The sequence below is a fragment of the Perognathus longimembris genome, chromosome 15 (genome assembly GCF_023159225.1).
Source record: "Perognathus longimembris pacificus isolate PPM17 chromosome 15, ASM2315922v1, whole genome shotgun sequence".
Taxonomy (NCBI): Eukaryota; Metazoa; Chordata; class Mammalia; order Rodentia; family Heteromyidae; genus Perognathus; species Perognathus longimembris.
In genome coordinates, this window is record NC_063175.1 from 3531330 (window position 1) to 3553358 (window position 22029).

Consider the following 22029-nt stretch of genomic DNA (forward strand, 5'->3'; position numbering starts at 1 on the left):
TTACTCAGTCCCAAATTTGTCCACCATCTCCCCCCGCTCTAGTACTTAAAATATAGGGCTCTTTTCTGGTGTCTGTAAGGACAAAAGATGAACTGAATTCAACCTGCTCAAATTTTTCTCTGAGAATAAGTAGCAAACAGTTGAGTGCCACAGATAAAAGATGTTAAGCCTTGACAAAGAACTTGACATTCTTGGGAGAAGCTGCCCTCAGTCACTTAAATTCAAATAAATGCCTTTTTCCATCACAGCAAAATGTCAATTAGTTCCCTTAATTTTTGCTGTTTTATGAACTACGTTTTAAATCATTTGTAAGATAAAAATAAAACAAAACAGAAAACAATATCAGCACAAGAAACGACCAGCCCACCCTCTAAGAGCACCACTAAACAGATGGTCCATCTAGGCCATGTGACCACTCTGAAGTTGAGACAGTACATAAGAAATGCTGACAGTTGCACAAGTGAAATTCACTGTTCAGCTCCTTAGTGGAGCAAGAACCCCAAATGTCTCTTCAGTTATAGGACAAATCTCTTTCAAGTCCTATAGATTACACATTATTTCTAAAGAGCAAATTTATCACTTCCTAAATGTCTCACTTGTTTCTTTCCTGCTAAGGGAAGAAACATTAGAAGGATTAACTCTACTCAGTTTATTGGTCCATGAGAAATACAATCAAATTTTGTCGGTTAAAGCATATATGTTCCTGAGTCTTTAACTCCCATTTCTTATGTTTCTTTTTCTTCCTACTCTGTTATGCTAAAATAAAATCTTTCTAAAACTTTCACTCTCCTTTTTGTGAGACACTGAAATTCTTTTCATACATGGATCTCAATGAATTGTGATTATGTATGGACACTGGGGAGCCCTCATCCATTTTCTAATGACAGAAATCGGTGTGCCTGAGAAAGGAACTGAATCTCACAAGTATATCCATAATAAAGTAACCTAAAGAGCATTCGTTTAATTTCAGGACATTACTTACAGAGTAGACAAAACTAAATTTTAAAAATGGATTCCAGATATACCCAGTCTAAGGACCAATTGTAAAATTTTTAAGTGCTTTAAATTGGTTAAAAATGGTTTTGTTGGCACTCACTCTCAACTTGTGTTATCACTTCCCTCCCAATGAGGGACTTCATCCAGAGAATCTACCCTGGTAAGGACAATTACAAAACAAATAAAGAGTGGTGGGGTCAATGATGTCTTCAGAGAACTTGCTCATAGACAAGGAAAAGTTGTCAAAAGATAACTAGTCAATGACAGCATGACAGTACATGACAATCCCAGTGCTTGGGTGGCTGAAACAGAAGGATCACAAGTTCCTGACTAGCCTTAACTTTATGAGGCCTTGGAATTGAATCGTTTCTGCCAGCACCCCGGTAACCCTAAACTAAGAGGTTATAAAGATGAATTCTTATGTATAGGTTTCTGACATAGGAGACCATGTCATTATGATGGATCAACCATTGTTACCCTGGTTCTGTTTTTGCAAAGGTTAACAGTATTTAATCCAATGCCAGTGACAGCCAAGAAGACTAATACATTTTATGTTCTCTACAACTCACTGTCATATGCAAATTCGAATCTTATTTTCTTAGAGGCTAAAGCTTAGATAAAAGATTACCAACTGAAATTATCTTAACAAGGGACTTAAGGACCTTAACTTTAAACCTCAGAGCCTTATTTCAGTATGCAGATAGTTTTTCTTTAATTTCTTGGGATCTGCAGAATACTTAATCTCTTGAAACACATTCCCCCAAGAGAAGGTAAAATATGTAGGGCACATATATCTCCAGGGAAAGTAACTTTTGGCTCTGGAAAAAAAAGACCTCTTTATATTAAGGTCACCTCAAACACAAGATTTATCTGAAAATGGTAGGGCTCTATAGGACTTTGGGATCCAAATTAGGCAACCTAGTAACCTAACACCTAGAGTAAACAGTAAAGTAATAAAAATCTCTTCTGCCCTACTCCTGGAAATTCCAGATTTAGATAAACCTTACATTCTACTATAAGGCAGGGCAAAACATTGAAAGGTCTATTCAAAGGTGGGAAAAATTACAAGGCACATGGCTTATTTTTCAAGATTATTAGATGCTGTCACATATGGTTTTACATTTCAAGAATAAAACCTATTTCTCTTGTTATTACAATAAAAGCAGAAATAGCTGGGGCTGAAAGTTTTTATTCTTGTAAGTCATAAACAAGATTTAAAATCAATCTCTAGGAGGTTCAGTATTGAAGCAATATTATCCATAGAAGACAAGTATGGACTATTACATCTACAATAGAGGGCAAGGGCTAAGGATTTAGCTCAGTGGAAGAGCACTCCCTGGGTTCAGTCCTCAGCTCTGTAAAAAAAAAAAAAAAGAGGGCAGAGAGATGAATTTATTTTGCCATCTTTATTAGTAACTATCACTATACTATGCTGTTTCTGTGGTTGACAGGTATTTTTAATACATTCCAACTGTAAACTTTATATTCCCTATGTTTCATATGGTTCTTCAAGAATAAACATATCTATTCTGAGCACTGTCTCTGAGCCTCTCTCTGCTCGAGGCTAGCACTCTACCACTTGAGCCACAGCACCACGTCCAGCCTTTTCTGTTTATGTGGTACTAAGGACTTGAACCCAGGGCTTCATGCATGCTGGGCAAGCACTCTACCACTAAGCCACATTCCCAGCCCAACAATTTTAACTTTTAAAGGATGCTTTTCACTCATTTCTAACTGACTTCTCTTTTAGTGGAAGAGTAACTTGATGTCTTCTGGTCCTGACTGCAGCAATCTGTTACCTGAATTTCCTATGTCACTCCTAAATCAGATAGGAAAACAGATTTTTCTGGTTCTCTTTCTACAGAGGACCAAAAGTTCACTCAGCACAAAAAGTAGTGACAGAAAACTGAACATCGACCCTCCATATCTCTCTTTAAGATTAAAAGGGACTACAAAGTTCCTCAGTCATAGATAGATGAAGACACAAGGAAAATATATTACTTTTAACAAATACCAAAAGGACCAGACTAAAAATTAGGATCATAAAACAAACTAAAAAGTTGCAAAGTTCCCTTCAACCACCTCCTTTTAGATATTAGGTTATAAGGAAAGGAGATGTAAAGAACTATCAAAATTTGCTTTCTCCATTGAAAGGTTTAAAAGGCTGTGAAGTCTTTACAATAGTTAAGTTATAGAAAGAAAAAACTTTTTGCCAATATAACAACATATATTCTCAGCTATTTGCTTCAGCTTTTCAGCAAATATAGGACAAACTACAAGCATTATTAATTTCACCTTGAAAAATCCATCAACTCATCTCTCTTCACCCCCGTTACTTGCTCAAAAATCTTTCAGGACAATCCTTCAAAATTGAACACCAGTTTTATTCTTCAATCTTACGATTTCCTAAAAGGTAACACACACGTGGGGCATCAATGGCTCATGCCTGGAATACTACCTATTCAAGAGGCTGACATCTGAGGGGTCATGGTTCAAAGCCAGCCTGTGCAGTAAAGTCCATGAGACTCATCTCTAACTACCAAAAAGGTGGGAAGTGGAGTGATAGTTCAAATGGTAGAATGCTAGCCTTGAAAAAAAATAATAATCTCAGGCCCTGAATTCAAGCCCCAGAACTGGCACTTAAAAAAAAAAAAGAAAGAAAGAAAAGGAACAAGTATGTTTCAGCCTTCCTGGATACAGAAGAAATGGGATCAAATAGGAAAATATGTTCACAACAGATTATGCATCCAAAGAGCACAATGAAAAAGCACAATTGAAAATAAAACCAACAGAGGTAAGGATGCATGGCTTCTACCTTAATTGATGAGAAAAACTGAAGTGCATGTTGAAACTGTTACCGAGGCAGTACAGAACCCTGCTCTCTCCCCACCACAACACTCACCATACTTATTAGTTTAGATCACTTCAAAATCCTAAAATTCCAACAAAGAAGGAGTTTTGCATACCTCATATGTCTCAAAAGCTTGGGAAATCTTGAATTCTAAGTGTGGGGACTTCGAGGGATTTGGTTTTTTTTTTTTAAATTGTATTTTTGTCTTTTCTTTTTTGGTACTGGGGATCAAACCCAGGACGTTGCACTTGCTAGGCAAGTGCTTTGCCACTGAGCTACATCCCAGCCCGACTTTGAGGGATTTGGGAGGCTGGAAATGAACCTAGGACCTCCAGATGCTAGACAAGTGCTCTACCACTGAGGTATATTCCCACCGCTGAATAACCTTGGACGGACTAGTGCATATATACAAGAGCTAGTGAGCAGAATCAGTAACATGAGGAATATACAGAGTATTTTGTTTTGTCTTACTGAATGAGCTAATGATATTCAAGAAGTAAATGACTACAGACAGATTGATTAGATATACATGCAGAGACATCTATACACACATCCATATTTTTTTTTTTTTTTTTTTTTGGCCAGTCCTGGGCCTTGGACTCCGGGCCTGAGCACTGTCCCTGGCTTCTTCCCGCTCAAGGCTAGCACTCTGCCACTTGAGCCACAGCGCCGCTTCTGGCCGTTTTCTGTATATGTGGTGCTGGGGAATCGAACCTAGGGCCTCGTGTATCCGAGGCAGGCACTCTTGCCACTAGGCTATATCCCCAGCCCCACATCCATATTTTTGAAAGGTAAGTGGGAAAAGCAGGTATGGTAGTACATCCTGTTATCTCAGCACTGAAAAGACTGAGACAGGAGGATGGAGAGTTCACTGCACAGTGAGACTCTGTTTTAAAAGAACAACAAAAAAATCAGTGGTGGTGGTGAACCCAAAGGCCCAAAAGCAGTATTTACATATTCAGAAACCAATGTTTTTTGTTCAGATCTCACTGAGAAAAATGTGCATACATCTATGAGTGATAAGACAAACACTGGCCTCAGGATGGAAAAATCTAAAATTATCCTTGGGAGAACAAATGACACCTGTACAGATCATTCTGAAGAACCGTGAGTAGCCCAGCGGGGTTTCAGAGCAGAAGAGAGGCACATGATTTTGTCAAAGGAAGTGTAGCAAGTTAGCATGGGGAAATTAGGTGACAAGAGATAAAACCAGAACCAAAGATGATCACAGTGAAAGAAGCCAATTTATCTAGTTTCCATTAGTCACTTTACTTACATGAAAGCAACCAACTTTCTAATTATTCAGAGTTTTCAAGGACAATATCTAGTAATGATAAAATCAGAAGTGTACCTAAGAATCCATTCTTCTCAACAAAAGAATTTGGTATGAATCAAGAAAATCTAAGTGCTTATTTTAGATTTCAAAGTAATAATGAATTAAGTTGCCTTGGTAGATCCTAAAATGGCAAGGAGCAAGGTAGAAGAAGAGCTAAAACTCACCTCACTGAAATGACCAAACTGGTTTCAAACTGTTATTACTTTTTCTTTCTCTCTCTTCCCCCCCCCCCCCCAGTCCTGGACCTTGAACTCAGGGCCTGATCCCTGGCTTCTTTTTGCTCAAGGCTAGCACTCTGCCACTTGAGCTACAGCGCCACTTCTGGCCGTTTTCTATATATGTAGTTCTGGGGAATCAAACACAGGGTTTCATGTATATGAGGCAAGCACTCCTGCCACTAGGCCATATTCCTAGCCCGTTATAACTTTTTCTAAATGGTCTCTCTTCCTGCATTTTTCTCTATCACTCCTTCCTTCACCTCATAACAAGCTTTCTGACAATTTAGTACTTATCGACTCTCTTCTCAGCTACAATAGGCCCCATCTTGACTTCAGGCTCCATGAAATGACAAATGCTGTGACAGGGAAAAACCTGGCAAAAGACTAGTGAGAAAATAGTAAAGTCAGTTAAAAAAAAAGTAATGAATTTAAGATTCTGTTTAATCATGAAAGATATTAGACTATTACTTAAATTGAATGATGATAGCTATCAACATAGAAAAACTCCAGCCCAGAAAAACTTCTGGGTAATTGTTCAGGTATGGCAATTTTAAGATTTCAAATACCTGTGCCTTGAAAACAGATTAAAAGGGTAACAAACTTCACACACACTAAAATGAACACTTCCATAAGTATATTTTTCTAAGTTTTAACAACATAATCTGTGTTAGGACCATAATCGAGGTATAGAAAAGTTAGACTGCATCCTCATGGGTTCCCAGTGCCCTCTGTTCTTTTTTCTGTCTCTAATCTTCTCTTCTCTTGAATATCATATAAACTATCATAATAATCATATAAAATATTAAAACTGCTTTGAAATCTAACTTCTTTTACTTAGCACAATGCACTTGAGATTAATGTTTGTGCCGTGTATCAGTATCAGTTTGTTCCTTGCTGTTAAAAAGTAACCTATAGACTGGATGTACCAAGTTTATCCATTCACTAGCAGGAAGACATCTAGGTTGTTTTAGTTCTTGGCAATTACAAATAAAGCCAAACACCTGTACATAAACTTTTGAGCCAGCATAATTGCAAGTAAATGGGAATGCTTACATATATTTCTTTTTTTCTTTATTGTCAAAGTGAAGTACAGAGGGGTTCATTTCATACGTAAGGCAGTGAGTACATTTCTTATCCAACTTGTTACCTCCTCCCTCATTTTTCACCCTTCTCCCCCATCTTCATTGCCCTCTCCCCACCATGGGTTGTGCAATTGGTTTACAACATATAGTTTTGTAAATATTGCTGTTGCATTGGTTTGTCTTTTTATCCTTTGTCTCTCGATTTTGGTATTCCCTTTCCCTTCTGAATGTCCAACTGTGTATCATTATTCTAAGCTAACTTCATAGACATATGGCAATTTCCTATTAATAAGAAACCCCACTTTAGCTGGGTTGTTGGCCTATAATCTTAGCTACTCAGGAAGTGGAGATCTGAGGATCATGATTGGAAGTCAGCCTGGGCAGGAAAGTTCATGAGACTCTTATTCCCAATTAAGTACTTAAAAAGCCCTAAAAAGACCTGTGCCTCAAGTGGTAGAGTGCTAGCTTTGAGCAAAAAAGCTCAGGGACAGCACCCAAGTCCTGAGTTCGAGCTCCTAGGAGCAGCATGCATACCACGAACATGTGCATACACTCTACCTTTAATTACTTTCAAAGTGATAATTTATTTTATAAGCCTAAATTTTCATATGTGGTATTTGCTTAAAATGTAGATGCACTATACTGGTGAAAATGCAAATTACTCACTGATATAAACCTTTTAAGCACTGCATACTTCTTATTAACCACATTATAAATTAAGCTGCAATTCATATGCTTTACTCATCTTGCTTTATGTTAATAGCCACTGGATGACAGAGGATAAAAGAGAAGGCACTAATGTTCAACCCTTCTAAATGTCATCATATACTTAATCTGATTTCATATTCACAATCACGTTAAGTCAATGTTATGTGCTATAAATAACATGAAAACTGGAGCCTAATGAAGATTATGTAACCTAACTGGAGAGTCAAGCAGTTAAAAAGAGAAAGGCCCAAACACCCAAGTATGCCTCTCTCAAACACCATGATCCCTCCACTGCATCTAGGGACCACACATATACTTTCAGGGCTATTTGCAGGTTTGAATTTCACAGACTTTAGAAGATCTTAATGACTACCCCACATGTTACCATACAAGAAAAAAGTTGTGTTTTTTTTTAAAATATGAGTACAAGTTAAAAATATGTCTTAAGGGCCAAGTTCTGTTTTTGTTTTTTTTTGTTTTTTTTTGCCAGTCCTGGGCCTTGGACTCAGGGCCTGAGCACTGTCCCTGGCTTCTTTTTGCTCAAGGCTAGCACTCTGCCACTTGAGCCGCAGCGCCACTTCTGGCCATTTTCTGTATATGTGGTACTGGGGAATCGAACCGAGGGCTTCATGTATACAAGGCAAGTGCTCTTGCCACTAGGCCATATCCCCAGCCCCCTTAAGGGCCAAGTTCTAATTTTAAACTTTCTATGACAATTATATATTTTGGTAATGATCAACCACAGGATCTCTAAAGTAAATTAGAAATCTAATCATTTAGCTTACTTTCACATTCAAAAGGCATACAATTTTAGCATGCTGGTATGGAAACCATATATTGTACTAGCAGGAATGACTATCACAAACATTAGTAGGATTCAATTTCCTTGTAAGCATTCCATCTCTATTGGAAGTTCTATTTACACATTGACCTAGAAGTTAGAATGAACAACATGATTTCTTGTAATGTCAAAATTACAACCATAGACTGGAAACAAATCAACACATTCTTGTAGGTTTAAATAAAGATGTCATACTTCACTCATCTATCTTCTATCTTCTTACCCCTTAAAGACAACCTTAGTTAAATATCACAGATGAGCTGAAATCTGTTAAAACTGTTTTGGAAAGGGTAGGAGGGAAAGGAGTGATAGAGGATATAAGATTGAATGGAATATACTGCAAACATGTGTGAAATTATAACACCCTCCTCTCATACACGTATAACCAATGGAACCTAATTGTCCCAATCCTGTCAATTCCTTGGGTTGAAAGTCCCTTGGTAGCATAATACTGTACTGTGGTAAAACTCAGGAATATAATGGCTGCATTGAAAAAGGCTGGGCTTTAAAAGGTATTGCATCTCCTAAAATGTTATTGCACCTACTTGAACTAATATTGCAGCTATTAACATCTACAGGCTTAAACTTCACAGTCCAACACCCTCACCAACCCAAGGCTGAAAGGTTATCAATGGCTCTGGTAGAAAATTACTTGCTTAAGAAGTCAAGGTATGAGTTTGGTGCTTGGTGGGCTCCCAGAATGGCAGATGAGGAGGAAGACCACACCTCTGAGGAGGAAAATGAAGAAATTGGAGGAGGTGCAGAAGGTAGACAGGGTAAAAGAAAGAGGCTTTTTTCAAAAGAATTACGTTGTATGGTATGGACTTGGGGATGACCAGAATCCTTATACTGAATCAGTGAACATTCTTCAAGACCTTGTCATAGAGTTCATCACTGAAATGACTCATAAAGCAATATCAATCGGAAGACAAGGTCAAGTGCAAGTTGAAGATATTGTCTTATTGATTCGAAAAGATCCAAGAAAATTTGCTAGAGTGAAGATTTATTTACTATGAAGAACTGAAATGAGCTAGAAAAGCATTTGATGAAGCAAACAATGGATCTTGACACCTTTTTGAAATTTCACTATCTTCTGTGGAAACCATACATAATGACTGTGTATTTTCTGCAGGGTTATCCTGATATCTAAGCATGTAAGTGGAAGATTGAGAAAGTCTTTATTTTCATGTCCTTAATTTTAGAGTTACACTTGAGCCTTTAATTTGCTGCCTTTATATCAATGTACTTGAATTCTTTATTGGCTTTTAATGACTACATGAATCTTAAAGTGTTGTAAATCATGCTGTATTTATGTGTGAGGTAGATTTGGGCCACTATAAGCTATAACTGTAGCTTTTAATATGTGAAATGGAGATGTCCTTTCTTGACTTAAAGCTGAGACAGTGTTTCATGTGTTCTGAAATTCTTAGACAACAGTGGTGTGAGGTTATTAAAAATAGTGAATTGGCTTGTGTTTCTTTTAAGGAGATGACATGGGAAAACAACTCATTTGGGGAAGGATGTTTATCTGCCTTAAAAGATAATTTGTTTTGAGTCTGGGAATATGACCTAGTGGTAGAGTGCTTGCCTCATATACATGAAGCCCTGGGTTTTATTCCTCAGTATCACATATATAGAAAAAGCCAGAAATGGTACTGTGGCTCAAGAGGTAGAGTGCTAGCCTTGAGCAAAAAGAAGCCAGAGACAGTGCTCAGAAACTGAGTTCAAGCCCCAGGACTGGCAAAAAAAAAAAAAAAAAAAAAAAGAAAGAAAGAAAATTTGTTTTAATATTCTTTTCTAAAGATAACAAGGTTGTTTTTTTAAGTTTCATATCATGCTTCTGTGTTTAAATTTTAAAACCTTATTGAACTTATAACATACTACTAAGTTTTGGGAGATCTCATTTTCCCAGATCAGATTAAAGCTTCTAAAAATAAATGATTTCAGCAGTAGGAGTGGCAGGGCTTAAAGACTTGATGGCAGGGCAGGAATTTGGGGTAGCGTTTTATTAACATATATGTAAGTACATGTTTTTTTTTTTTTTTTGGCCAGTCCTGGGGCTTGGACTCAGGGCCGGAGCACTGTCCCTGGCTTCTTCTTGCTCAAGGCTAGCGCTCTGCCACTTGAGCCACAGCGCCACTTCTGGCCATTTTCTGTATATGTGGTGCTGGGGAATCGAACCCAGGGCCTCATGTATACGAGGCAAGCACTCTTGCCACTAGGCCATATCCCCAGCCCCATGTAAGTACATGTTTGATGTGGAAATGTCTTGATTAGAACCACAGGTAGCTACAAACCACTTTTGTAGTTCAGAATATAAACACCTTTTGATTACAGCTTATTGCATTAAGTTATTATACTTAGCTTAAAATAAGGATTAAAGTTGCATTTAGAGATCACTGAATGTTATATTCTGTGAAACTGAACTTTTTGGTGGCAATTGTAAATATTATCTAAAAATCAGTAATTTGAGAAATTTTGCTTTTTTCTATTGATGTAAGGAATAAAGTTTGAAAAATTAAAAAAAAAAAAGTCGAAGTACACCACACCTGTACTCCTAGCTGCTCAGGAGGCTGAGATCTGAGGAGGCGGTTCAAAGCCAGCTGAAGCAGGAAAGTCCATGAGACTCATCTCCAATTAACCACCAGAAAACTAGAAGTAGTTCTGTGGCTCAAAGTAGCAGAGCACTAGCCTTGAGCTGAAGAGCTCAGGGGCAGTGCGCAGGCCCAGAGTTCAAGCTCCATGACCAAAAAAACCCCCCAAAACCCAAAAAACCAAAACTAAAAACAAAAAAGAAAAGAAATCAAGGCAAACTTAAAAATACAATTCAGACTGCCTTATCAAAAAGAAGGTAATTCAAGAATTAGATTAATTTTATGGAATTCTGAGATTTTTGTGTCCCTTGTTTGGGTGGTTGTTTATATACTTAAAACATGTTTACAGTTCCCTTGACATTCAAACCAAACAACATTTTGGGAGTGTTCCATTTCTCTGAAAAAGTTTTTAGAAGACTACTGGCCATGAACTAGAACTATTCCACTACAAAACAATAGGATTTATTTAGTCTTGAGGGTTGGAGTAAAATAAAAATTCTTTTTAGTGTATGAAGAAGAAATGGCGACTAATCCAATTATGGAAATGATGATTTGCTAAGAGACTGTTTCTTACTGAACAGTTTTAAAGTCCTAAGAGCCTTAAGGTCATACTGTACCTAAAAGATTTAAAACCAAAACTCATTCTCCAGGTCTGATTAGAACATAAAGTTCTGGGAAGCTTATAAAAACACTATTTCCTAATGGGGAAGGCTGAATGAACCCTGTGGTGTTGAACTGGAATGGGAACTCATAGTTTACATATATATATATATATATATATATATATGTAGATAAGTGCACACATGCTTATATCTGGGAGAATATTGACTTAAATTTCTTCTGATGAGAGGATCTACAACCATGGATACTCCCAAAGCAAGGTAAGTATCTAGAGCTCAGATCTTAAGTTTCCATATATTTCTCCAATAAAAATGAAAAAGAGCAGGTCTGAGGACAGGAAAACACAGGTTGCTGATTCACAGCAGAATTCTACAAGGCCTTCAAAACAGAACTCACACCAGTATTTCTCAAACTCTTCAATGAAATTGAAAGAGAAAGTTCACAACCAGACATATTCTATGAAGCCAGTATAACCCTCATCCCAAAACCAGGCAGGGACTCATCACGGAAAGAGAACTATAGACCGATTTCCCTGATGAACATAGATGCAAAAATTCTCAACAAAATTCTGGCCAATCGACTTCAACAGGTCATCAAAAAAATCATACACCATGATCAAACTGGATTCATCCCAGGGATGCAAAGTTGGTTCAATATATACAAGTCAATTAATGTAATCCACCACATCAACCAGAGCAAGGTAAAGAACCACATGGTTATATTTCTGGATGTGGAAAAGGCGTTCGATAAAATCTAGCACCCATTTATGCTAAAAGCCCTGAAAACTGGGATTCCAGGGAACACTCCTGAATATAATAAAGGCAGTTTATGACAAACCAATAGCAAGCATAATTCTAAATGGTGAAAAACTAAAGCCATTCCCTTTAAAATCAGGAGCAAGACGGGGATGTCTGCTCTCTCCCCTTCTCTTCAACATAGTACTAGAATTTCTAGCTAGAGCAATTAGGCAAGAAGAAAATATAAAGGGGATCCAAATAGGAAAAGATGAAGTTAAACTTTCTCTCTTCGCAGATGACACGATCCTATACCTAAAGAACCCCATAGACTCTACTCCCAAGCTAGTAGAGCTGATCCAAAACTTCGGCAGAGTTGCAGGAGATAAAATAAACCCTCAAAAATCAATGGCCTTTCTATATGCTAATGACCCGAACGCCGAGGCTGAAATAAGGAAAGCAACTCCTTTTGCAATAGCCTCAAAAAACATAAAATACCTAGGAATAACCTTAACCAAAAGAAAGATCTCTATGATGAAAACTTTAAAAGCATGAAAAATGAAATTAAGGCAGAACTAAGGAAATGGAAAAACCTCCCATGCTCCTGGATTGGGAAGATTAATATAATCAAAATGGCAATATTACCAAAGGCTATCTACAAATTCAATGCAATATGCATTAATATCCCAGCACCATTTTTTAATGAAATAGAGGAAGCAATCCAGAAATTCATATGGAACAATAAAAGACCCAGAATAGCAAAAACAATCCTAAGCAGAAAGAACAGTGCTGGAGGAATTACAATACCAAACTTCTAGCTGTATTATAAAGCTATAGTAATAAAAACAGCTTGGTATTGGCATCGGAACAGGCCTGAAGACCAATGGAACAGAATTGAAGACCCAGAAATGAACCCACAGAACTATGCCTACTTAATCTTTGACAAAGGAGCTAAAAAGACAGTCTGGAAGAAAGATAGCCTCTTTAACAAATGGTGCTGGCAAAACTGGTTCAACACATGCAACAAACTAAAATTAGATCCTTATATATCACCCTGCACCAAAATCAATTCCAAATGGATCAAAGACCTTGAAATTAAAACAGATACCCTGAAAACGCTAAAGGAAGGAGTAGGAGAAACACGGGCTCCTTGGCACAGGACGGAACTTCCTTAACAAAGACCCAGAAATGCTACAAATCAAAGAAAGGAGGAACAAATGGGACTGCATCAAACTGCAGAGCTTCTGTGGGGCAAAGGACATAGCTCGCAAGATAAACAGAAAGCCCACAGATTGGGAGAAGATCTTTACCAACCATACAATGGACAAAGGCCTCATATCTAAAATATATGCAGAACTAAAAAAATTACATTCCTCCAAAAAAAAACCGCAAAGAACCAATAGCCCCCTCAACAAGTGGGCTAAAGACTTAAAAAATAAATGCAAATCAAACAACATTGAGATTCCATCTCACCCCAGTAAGAATGTCCTATATCAAGAAAACTAACAATAACAGATGTTGGAGGAGATGTGGCCAAAAGGGAACCCTACTTCATTGTTGGTGGGAATGTAAACTGGTTCAGCCACTCTGGAAAATGGTATAGAGATTCCTCAGAAGGCTAAACATAGAGCTCCCCTATGACCCAGCAGGCCCACTTTTGGGCATCTACCCAAAAGACCACAAGCAAGAACATACTAAAGCCACCAGCACAACAATGTTCATTGCAGCACAATTAGTCATAGCTAAAATATGGAACCAACCCACCTCAGTAGACAAATGGGTCAGGAAAATGTGGTACATATACACAATGGAATTTTATGCCTCTATCAGAAAGAATGACATTGCCCCATTCGTAAGGAAATGGAAGGACTTGGAAAAAATTATACTAAGTGAAGTGAGCCAGACCCAAAGAAACATAGACTCTAGGGTCTCCCTCATAGGGAATAATTAGCACAGGTTTAGTCTAGTCACAGCAGAGAATCACAAGAGCCCAATAGCTATACCCTTATGAACACAAAAGATGATGCTAAGTGAAATGAACTCCATGTTATGGAAATGAGTGATATATCACTGTTGTAATTACTTTCAACATACGATGTGAAACCGTGGCTTCTATTATTGATGATACTCTTGTACCCCCTTCCTGTGGTTGTACCTGCACTATCTCTGTATCTTATCTGAGTACATTGGAAACCGTGTATACTGGTATTAGAACTAGGAAACTGAAAGGGAATGCCAAAATCGAGAGACACAGGGTAAAAAGACAAACGACTACAAAAGCAATACTTGCAAAACTGTTTGGTGTAAATCAACTGAACAACTCATGGGGGGAAAGAGAAAGGGGGAGGGAAGGAGGGGGGGATGAGGGAGGAGGTAACAAACAGTACAAGAAATGTATCCAATGCCTAACATATGAAACTGTAACCTCTCTGTACATCAGTTTGACAGTAAAAATTAAAAACAAAACAAAACAAAACACAGGTTGCCGCTAGACTATTCTGCAGTGTGGGATAGTAACAAAGTACTCAAAATCACAATAGGGCATGTGAATTACAGTAACATGAGAGTTAATAAGTAAGAACTCCTAATGGCTAAGGCTAGAACAATTTGAGCAACAAAGATTAAAGAGAATAAAGCAAATATTTTTGAGGTTACATTTTTGTAAATAAATAAGTGGGCCAAGAAGAGACTTTATCCTAAAGATGAATTCCAACTGAGACCTGAAGAAAAATAATGAAACTAGAACGTCATATTAGAATACCACAATAATAATAAGCAACGTCCATCAGCAGATATTACAAACGGAGCATAAACTGGGCTAGCAGTTGAAGCCTGAATTTCAAATTACTCAGGAGGCTGAAGGATTACAGTTTTCCATGCTAGCCTGGGCATAAAAGATCTTAAGACTCCCTCTCCAACTATTACCAGCAAAAGAGCAGGGTTGGAGGCATGACTCAAGTGGCAGAACACAGCTGAGCAAGCAAGCAGACCAAGTGCAAAGCTCAGAGTTCAAACACTACTACTGTCAAAAATAAAGAAGACAAAAGTTTGAGAATGTTCAAACAGCTTGTTTCTCCTCAAACTATTTTCCCACAAATATATAATTCATTACAAGAATGGAAAATAGCATTTCATGTCCATTGGAGAAACCTGTACCTGTAGAAACTTGCATAATCAAATAGCGAAGAAAAACTTCACCAGTAAGAAAACAAATACTTACATGACTTCTTGAAAAGGACACACTGAATGGGTCACAGATGGTTCACGGCTGTAATCTTAACCACTCAGGATGTTGAGATAGTGGTTTGAAGCCAGCCATAAGCAAGAAAACCTAGCAAGAGCATGAGGCCTTGGTTTCAAGCTGTGGAACCAGCACAAAAATACAAAACCAAAAAGAAAGTCTTGTGTTCAAGCCTCATTATCTGCCTCAAGATGCATTACTACAACCACCATCTAATTATGAGACAACACTAAACAAATCCAAATAGAGGATAAATGCACTAAGTATCTGATCAGTATACAATGTAATGTCAAGATCAGGAAAGATTAAAGGAAAGATTATCATAGATTGGAAGAAAATGAGGGCGCTGGAAAACTGAAGAGGTGAGATCTTGGATTAGATTCTGAAACAGAATAGGGACTTCATTAAAAATATCTTTAAAAGGCTGTAGTTTTGTTTTAAAAAGAAAAGGCAATTTTTGGACCCCCCTAACTGCCTCAGTTTGTCTGGGAAATCTGTGTATCCTAACCAAAGCCCAGATTCCAGTGTCCAGAGTTAAGAGTCACTATTCTTAGGAACACTTCTCATTCATGGCTAGTTGTACATTTAGAGAAATTCTGATGACCATATATTCACCAAAGGGTTACAGGTACAAGTACTTTTGTTGAAGTCCCCAAGTTACCCTAAAATGTCAGTAATTTTAAGCGGATGACAAGAAGCAAGTGGATCAATTCTAAAATCCTTACATTTTCACAGGGACTGCTCCTTTCTGCCTCACTCCCCTGACAGAATTACTTTTCCACTAGATTGAAATATATAATGATTATGGTATCATCCTTTCTTAGAATAAGAGAAACAAAAGTGACAAATGACTTCTATAATCTTAGCTACTGCCCCTTGACCCAGCAGAAGATAGCCTCTCTTATTTGCAGTTCAATAGAGTTCAGGTAAGTCTGAGCATGTGGTAATATTCTAGAGATCACACAAATATCCTTAGGATTGATTCACTTTAGAATGATTCACCTCTCTCCTTAATTTGAATGTCTTGCTACATAGCTTAGACAGCCTCAAACTCATAATTCTCCTGGTTCAGCCTTCCAAGTGCTGGAATTACAGGAGCTCACCAGCACTCTGGTACTAGGCAGGTTTCTAATACAAGTCCTTTCCACATAAATAACAGTTAATGATAAAATGGTATACCAAAGGCACATGCAATTCTAAACATGATTTCATTACAGAGCTAAAATAATACTTTCACAAAGTAATTACAAATAATAACATTTTGGAAAGTTTTAGCAATTATTTATTTTAGTATATCAGAGTTAATGTAGGGAGAAATAGGGAGAGAGAAACATTTCCTGTTCCCCAGGAAAGAAATAAAAGTTAGAGACTCATTCAATATAATTCTTTTCTTTTTTTTTTTTTTGGCCAGTCCTGGTCCTTGGACTCAGGGCCTGAGCACTGTCCCTGGCTTCTTCCAGCTCAAGGCTAGCACTCTGCCACTTGAGCCACAGCGCCACTTCTGGCCGTTTTCTGTATATGTGGTGCTGGGGAATCGAACCTAGGGCCTCGTGTATCCGAGGCAGGCACTCTTGCCACTAGGCTATATCCCCAGCCCCTCAATATATTTCTTAACTGTCTCTGAAAAATAATTTTTCATGTCTTTCATAAGAGACATTAGATAAACAGGTTTCAAGGAAGAGACAAAAACATTTCCCAGAATAAGATATAAAACAATAAAAATAAAATTGCATATGTTCCATGAGTTAAAAAAAATAGAAGCACACAAACTATTCTTGAAAATGTATAGTTGTGGTTTTTTTTTTCTGCCAATAGAAATGGCTTTGAACAAAACACAAATAGCCTAAAATCAGTGTATTCTCAAGAGGGTAAGATTTCTATTTAGACCTATTAGTTGTACCTATCTCTTTTAGACTGGCTGGCTGCTTGTGGGAACAGAAGCATAGATGGGACAATGAGGTGTTTAACTTTCCCACAAAGCTGACTATCCTATACCTGGATGACATCACAACATTGGGCACTCTATCCAGAGAAACAGCTCATCAGTCCCACTCAAGAAGTGCTGATGGGCCCAGGGTTTCCTTACTTCCTTATAAACCACTTGGCCTCATGTCATGAGCCCTGACCAGCAGAACAGTGTGACTTGCTCCCTTCTACCACTGGTTCAGATGATTAAATCTTGTTGAGCAAGCTGGGTACTGGTGGCTCATTCCTGTAATACTAGCTATTCATAGGCCACGAACTGAAGATTGCAGTTCAAAGCCAGTCCAGCAAGGAAAGTCTGTGAGACTTAAAAAAAATTTATTCTCCAATAAATTACCAAAAAGCTATTGGTAGATCTGTGACTCAAGTGGTAGAGCATAAGCCTTAAACAAACAAACAAACAAACCAAAAACAAAAAACCACAAAAAACTAAAGGGTAGCACCCAGGCCCTTAGTTCAAGCCCCAGGACCAGCTCTCTCTCTCACTCTCCTCTTTCCTCTCTCCTCTCTCTTCTCTCTCTCCTCTCTCTGTCTCTCTCTCTCATACATACACACACACACACACACACACACACACACACACACACACACACACACACCCTTGTTGAGCTTTTTGGAGTCAATCAGTGGAGGTCAGGTCTTTTGATAGAGTAGAGATAGGAAGACTGAGGAGCACTATCCCTAGCGGCTCCTACATGCTTGCAGCTGGCAAGGATAAGAAGACACAACATCAAGTCTCACTACTGTCTAAGAGCACATCTGGGTAACCTCTGCCGGTGCCTAACATGAGAACAGGTAATTGGGCTTTAGAATCCTTTCCAGCTCTAAACTGCCAAAAGACAGACTCTGGAAGATCTCTTAGGATATGGATTTCGCTAAAAATTCCTATTATCACATTCTGGTCTGGCAAAAGAACCACCCCCAAAATACCACAATAAGCAAGGTAATTTAAAAGAAATGGAGGGAAAATTAAGCCAATCATTACTTTAGAACTCCAGGGTATTTGAACATAATATCACTTAGCCTTTAACCTACACCAAATAAATTATCTTGTTTAAAAAAGGCAGATTTTTTTTTAAAAATTCCCAATTTCTAACAAAGCACAGAAGTCTTCTCTCAATTTTTAAAGTTATGAGATTTGTGCACTTTGAACACATAAAACCACAAGGAAAGGAGTCCTTTCAAAACTGTCAACTCCCAAAATATGACTTGTAATGAGTGTTTGGGTCTTGGAAAGTAGGATTCTACTTCTCACTACACACACCTAAGTTATAAAGGTAAACTTTAACATAGTCATTACAGATTACTAAGCAGATATCTAATCTAGTATCCCAACCACTAGCCATTCAGAAATTCATGCCTCTCTTGGGGCAGATGGTGACGCATAAAACGTCAAAGATATAACATAAAAGGGAACAGTTAATAAAATGCAGTCTAAGCAAACAGTCCTAGGCTTTTCTCTGGAAAATACCAACAGTGTCGTAAGAATTTCTTTCTCTGGCAGACAGTCTGTGTGTGTTGACGCAACTAAGTAAACTATTTCATAAAGAAACCATATTATTCCATATTCTCCTTCTTTAATACTCTTGTTTGAACCAAAGTATAAAAATCCATCTGCAAATAAACTCTGTAATAAAATGGAGAATTCAAAAGCAAACTGCCTCCCTAAGTAGCAACTATCATTCATATTCAAACAATTAGTATTCTGGAAGTCTAAACAGTAGACCTAAACCTACAGACCCCAAAGCAAAAAAGCACATAGAAAGTGATAATATCTCCAACGATGACAATAAAAATTATATATATATATATATATATATATATTTAAAACTAAAATCAAGGGCTGGGGATATAGCCTAGTGGCAAGAGTGCCTGCATCGGATACACGAGGCCCTAGGTTCGATTCCCCAGCACCACATATGCAGAAAACGGCCAGAAGCGGCGCTGTGGCTCAAGTGGCAGAGTGCTAGCCTTGAACGGGAAGAAGCCAGGGACAGTGCTCAGGCCCTGAGTCCAAGGCCCAGGACTGGCCAAAAAAAAAAAAAAAAAAAAAACTAAAATCAACTAGGTTATATGCACCAGATCTTAGAAACAGTCCAGTTTTTTTTTTTTTGTGGATTTAACATTATTTACTAAAATATTTGTCCTTAATTTTCTAAAATTTGTTAAGCCTATTAAAATAGGCATTTACTTTGTATTATTATTATTTTTACTTTGTATTATTTTTGTAATAAAAGATTCCATAGGGAAAGTTACACTCTCTGATAAAAAAAAAAATCTCATTTAGTTTCCTTAACACAGACTTTTGGAACTCAAACTAAAGTTATGACATGTTCTGTTTTGTATGTTGTAACAAAACTCTACATAGGCTGGGAATGTGGCTTAGTAGTAGTAGAGTGGTTGCCTATCATGCATGAAACCACAGGTTTGATTCCTTAGTACCACATAAACAGAAAAGGCCAGAAGTGGCACTGTCGTTCAAGTGGTAGATTGCCAACCTTGAGCAAAAGAAGCTCAGGAACAGTGCCTAGGCCCTGAGTTCAAACCCCAAGACTGACAAAACAAAACAAAAACCCTTTCTAAATTAAAGAAAAAAAAAATCAAGGCTAGGGATGTAGTTCAGTGGAGCACTTGCCTAGCACACACAAGGCCCTGGGATCCTAGAGAAAAACTTCAGACTATTTCTATTTTCCCCACATATTTCAAGCTTACAATCTTTTGTTGTTGTTGTTTTCTTTACAATTGCAGAAGACTGCAGTCATTCTTCTCCATTATTCATCCACATAAAATATGTTTCAAAATATGAGTTTAGCTTTCAAATATTTTGGCTAAGACAATACATTTTGGAGACTTTAAAACTGACTTTTATACCTCATCTCCTACACAAAGATAACTGGGAAGGGAAAGGGAATATCAAAATTGAGAGACAAAGGACAAAAAGACAAATCATTCCAAAAGCAATACTTACAAAAACCATTTGGTGTAAATAAACTGCACAACTCTTGGGGGAAGAAGGAAAAGGGGAGGGGGGAAAATGGGGAAGGAGGTAACAAGTTGAACAAGAAATGTACTCACTGCCTTACATATGAATCTGTAACCCCTCCCTTCACTTTGACAATAAAGAAAAAGGTTTAATAAAAAAAAGAGAATATGAAACCAAGTAAGTCACTTTGAAACCTAGATTTCAAAAAGTCTAAATCAATTTCACTTTTTTCTAGGCAGAAAGTTATTTGCTTAATAACAGGAAAAGATAGACAGATATAGATAGCATAGATTCAATTAGAAAGGTCAAGCAGTCAAAGACTGATGTTCCACATGCATTTGAAAATTAGCAAATTTACGATAACATTACATTTCCCAAAGAAAACATATTAGCTGCTTTTGTTTCGTGGGTCACCCTCTCTCTTATTGGTACCCTGCCTGAGCATACAAGCAAGCAAACCAGGTATGGGTGTCTGGAACTCACCAGAATATTAGGAGGAGCTTTGCCATGGTAAACACCTCGAGTTCTACTTAATGAGCTTTCCTGACCCTTCCATTCTTCACTATCATCTTCTAAGTAAAACATCTTAAAGTTGAAGAAGCTTGTAAAGCATATCTTTTTACAGCAATGAAGAAGAGTGCATCAAAAGAGAAAGCAGCTCTGCTGACAAACAGTGCTGTTTGCAGACACAGGAATATGGGTAAAACTGAAAGGAAATGATTCTTAAAAAAAAAAAAAGCAATGCATACATAACTTACCAATGAGATTTGCTCAAAATGCCTCAACCCCTTCTCTCCTGAGGAGATAAGCAAAGGCATGAAATAGGTTGTGCCATGTGTTTACACTGATAGGTACCAAGTCCTGCCCAATCACATGATGGTCCCTACAGCTGCCTTCACACAAACACGGATTGAGTTAATGATTTCTTGAACCAATTACATCCTCATTTTCTGAAATAAAAACATCTACAAATATGGAGAAATAGTCTTATGTAAACTAATCATACAGGGGAAATAATTTACATAGATTTTCTGAGTATCAGTGAACTCCCCAAATCAGCCAGGTGTACGTATGTTTTGTACATCCTAAATACTAAATATTTTTACTTCATACTGGCATGACCATATACTTTTCATAAATGTGTCAGATATCCTGCTCAGCACAGTAAACAAGATTTACAACACTTCAACAGTATGACAACACAATACTTCACCAATATTCCCAGTAGATTCTTGCCAGTTTTCAGAAAGTCAATGTAAAGTAACTTCACCTGAATTTTTCAAAAAACCTAAAGCACTTCCAACACACATAGACAAAATATTAGATTTTTAGGTTAGAATATATTTTGTTTTCTTAGTTTGTGTAAAGCTAATAAATTGCTAGTTGTAATGAGCAGCACAATCTTTTGTGCCTACTGAGCTATTTTAAGCAGCCAGCACCAGCTATACTATGTTCTGAGTATAAAATACCCACTGGAGTTTAAAGACAGTATGAAAAAGAAAGTGAAATTTTATTTTTATAAATATACATATATATGTACAGATAACATATTGAAATAAAATTGTGGGTATGCTAGACTAAGATACTATAATTAATGCTGTCTATTGTTTCCTACTTCTTTTGTGTGTGCACTGGTTCTAGGGCTTGAACTCAGGGCTGGTGTGCTAGTCCTGGGCTTCCTTTGCTCAAAGCTAGTGCTCTACCACTTAAGCCACAGCTCCAATTCTAGCTTTTGGGGGGTTTAAGAGATAAAAGAGTCCACTTTCAGCTTTTGGGTAGCTAGGAATATAGGCATAAGCCACCAGTGCCTGGCTATTGTTTCCTATTTTTTTCCTACTTTT

General features: G+C 37.5%; 1 protein-coding gene and 1 pseudogene across 5 annotated transcripts in view; one reads left to right on the forward strand and one right to left on the reverse strand.

The window, feature by feature from the left end:
* Lpin2 (lipin 2) overlaps nt 1–22029 on the reverse strand; it is a 105711-nt gene that overhangs the window by 44529 nt on the left and 39153 nt on the right. The window contains exon 1 of one of the 5 annotated variants that reach the window (XM_048363670.1): nt 20947–21849. The exons of 3 other annotated variants lie outside the window; for them this stretch is intronic. In XM_048363670.1, coding sequence (XP_048219627.1) covers nt 20947–21006 — 60 coding nt within the window. In that variant the 5' untranslated portion in view covers nt 21007–21849. Of the gene's footprint in view, nt 1–20671; nt 20888–20946; nt 21850–22029 lie in introns of those variants that run through there. One more of the 5 variants, XM_048363669.1, reaches the window with a different exon arrangement.
* LOC125364212 lies at nt 7876–9413 on the forward strand (annotated as a pseudogene).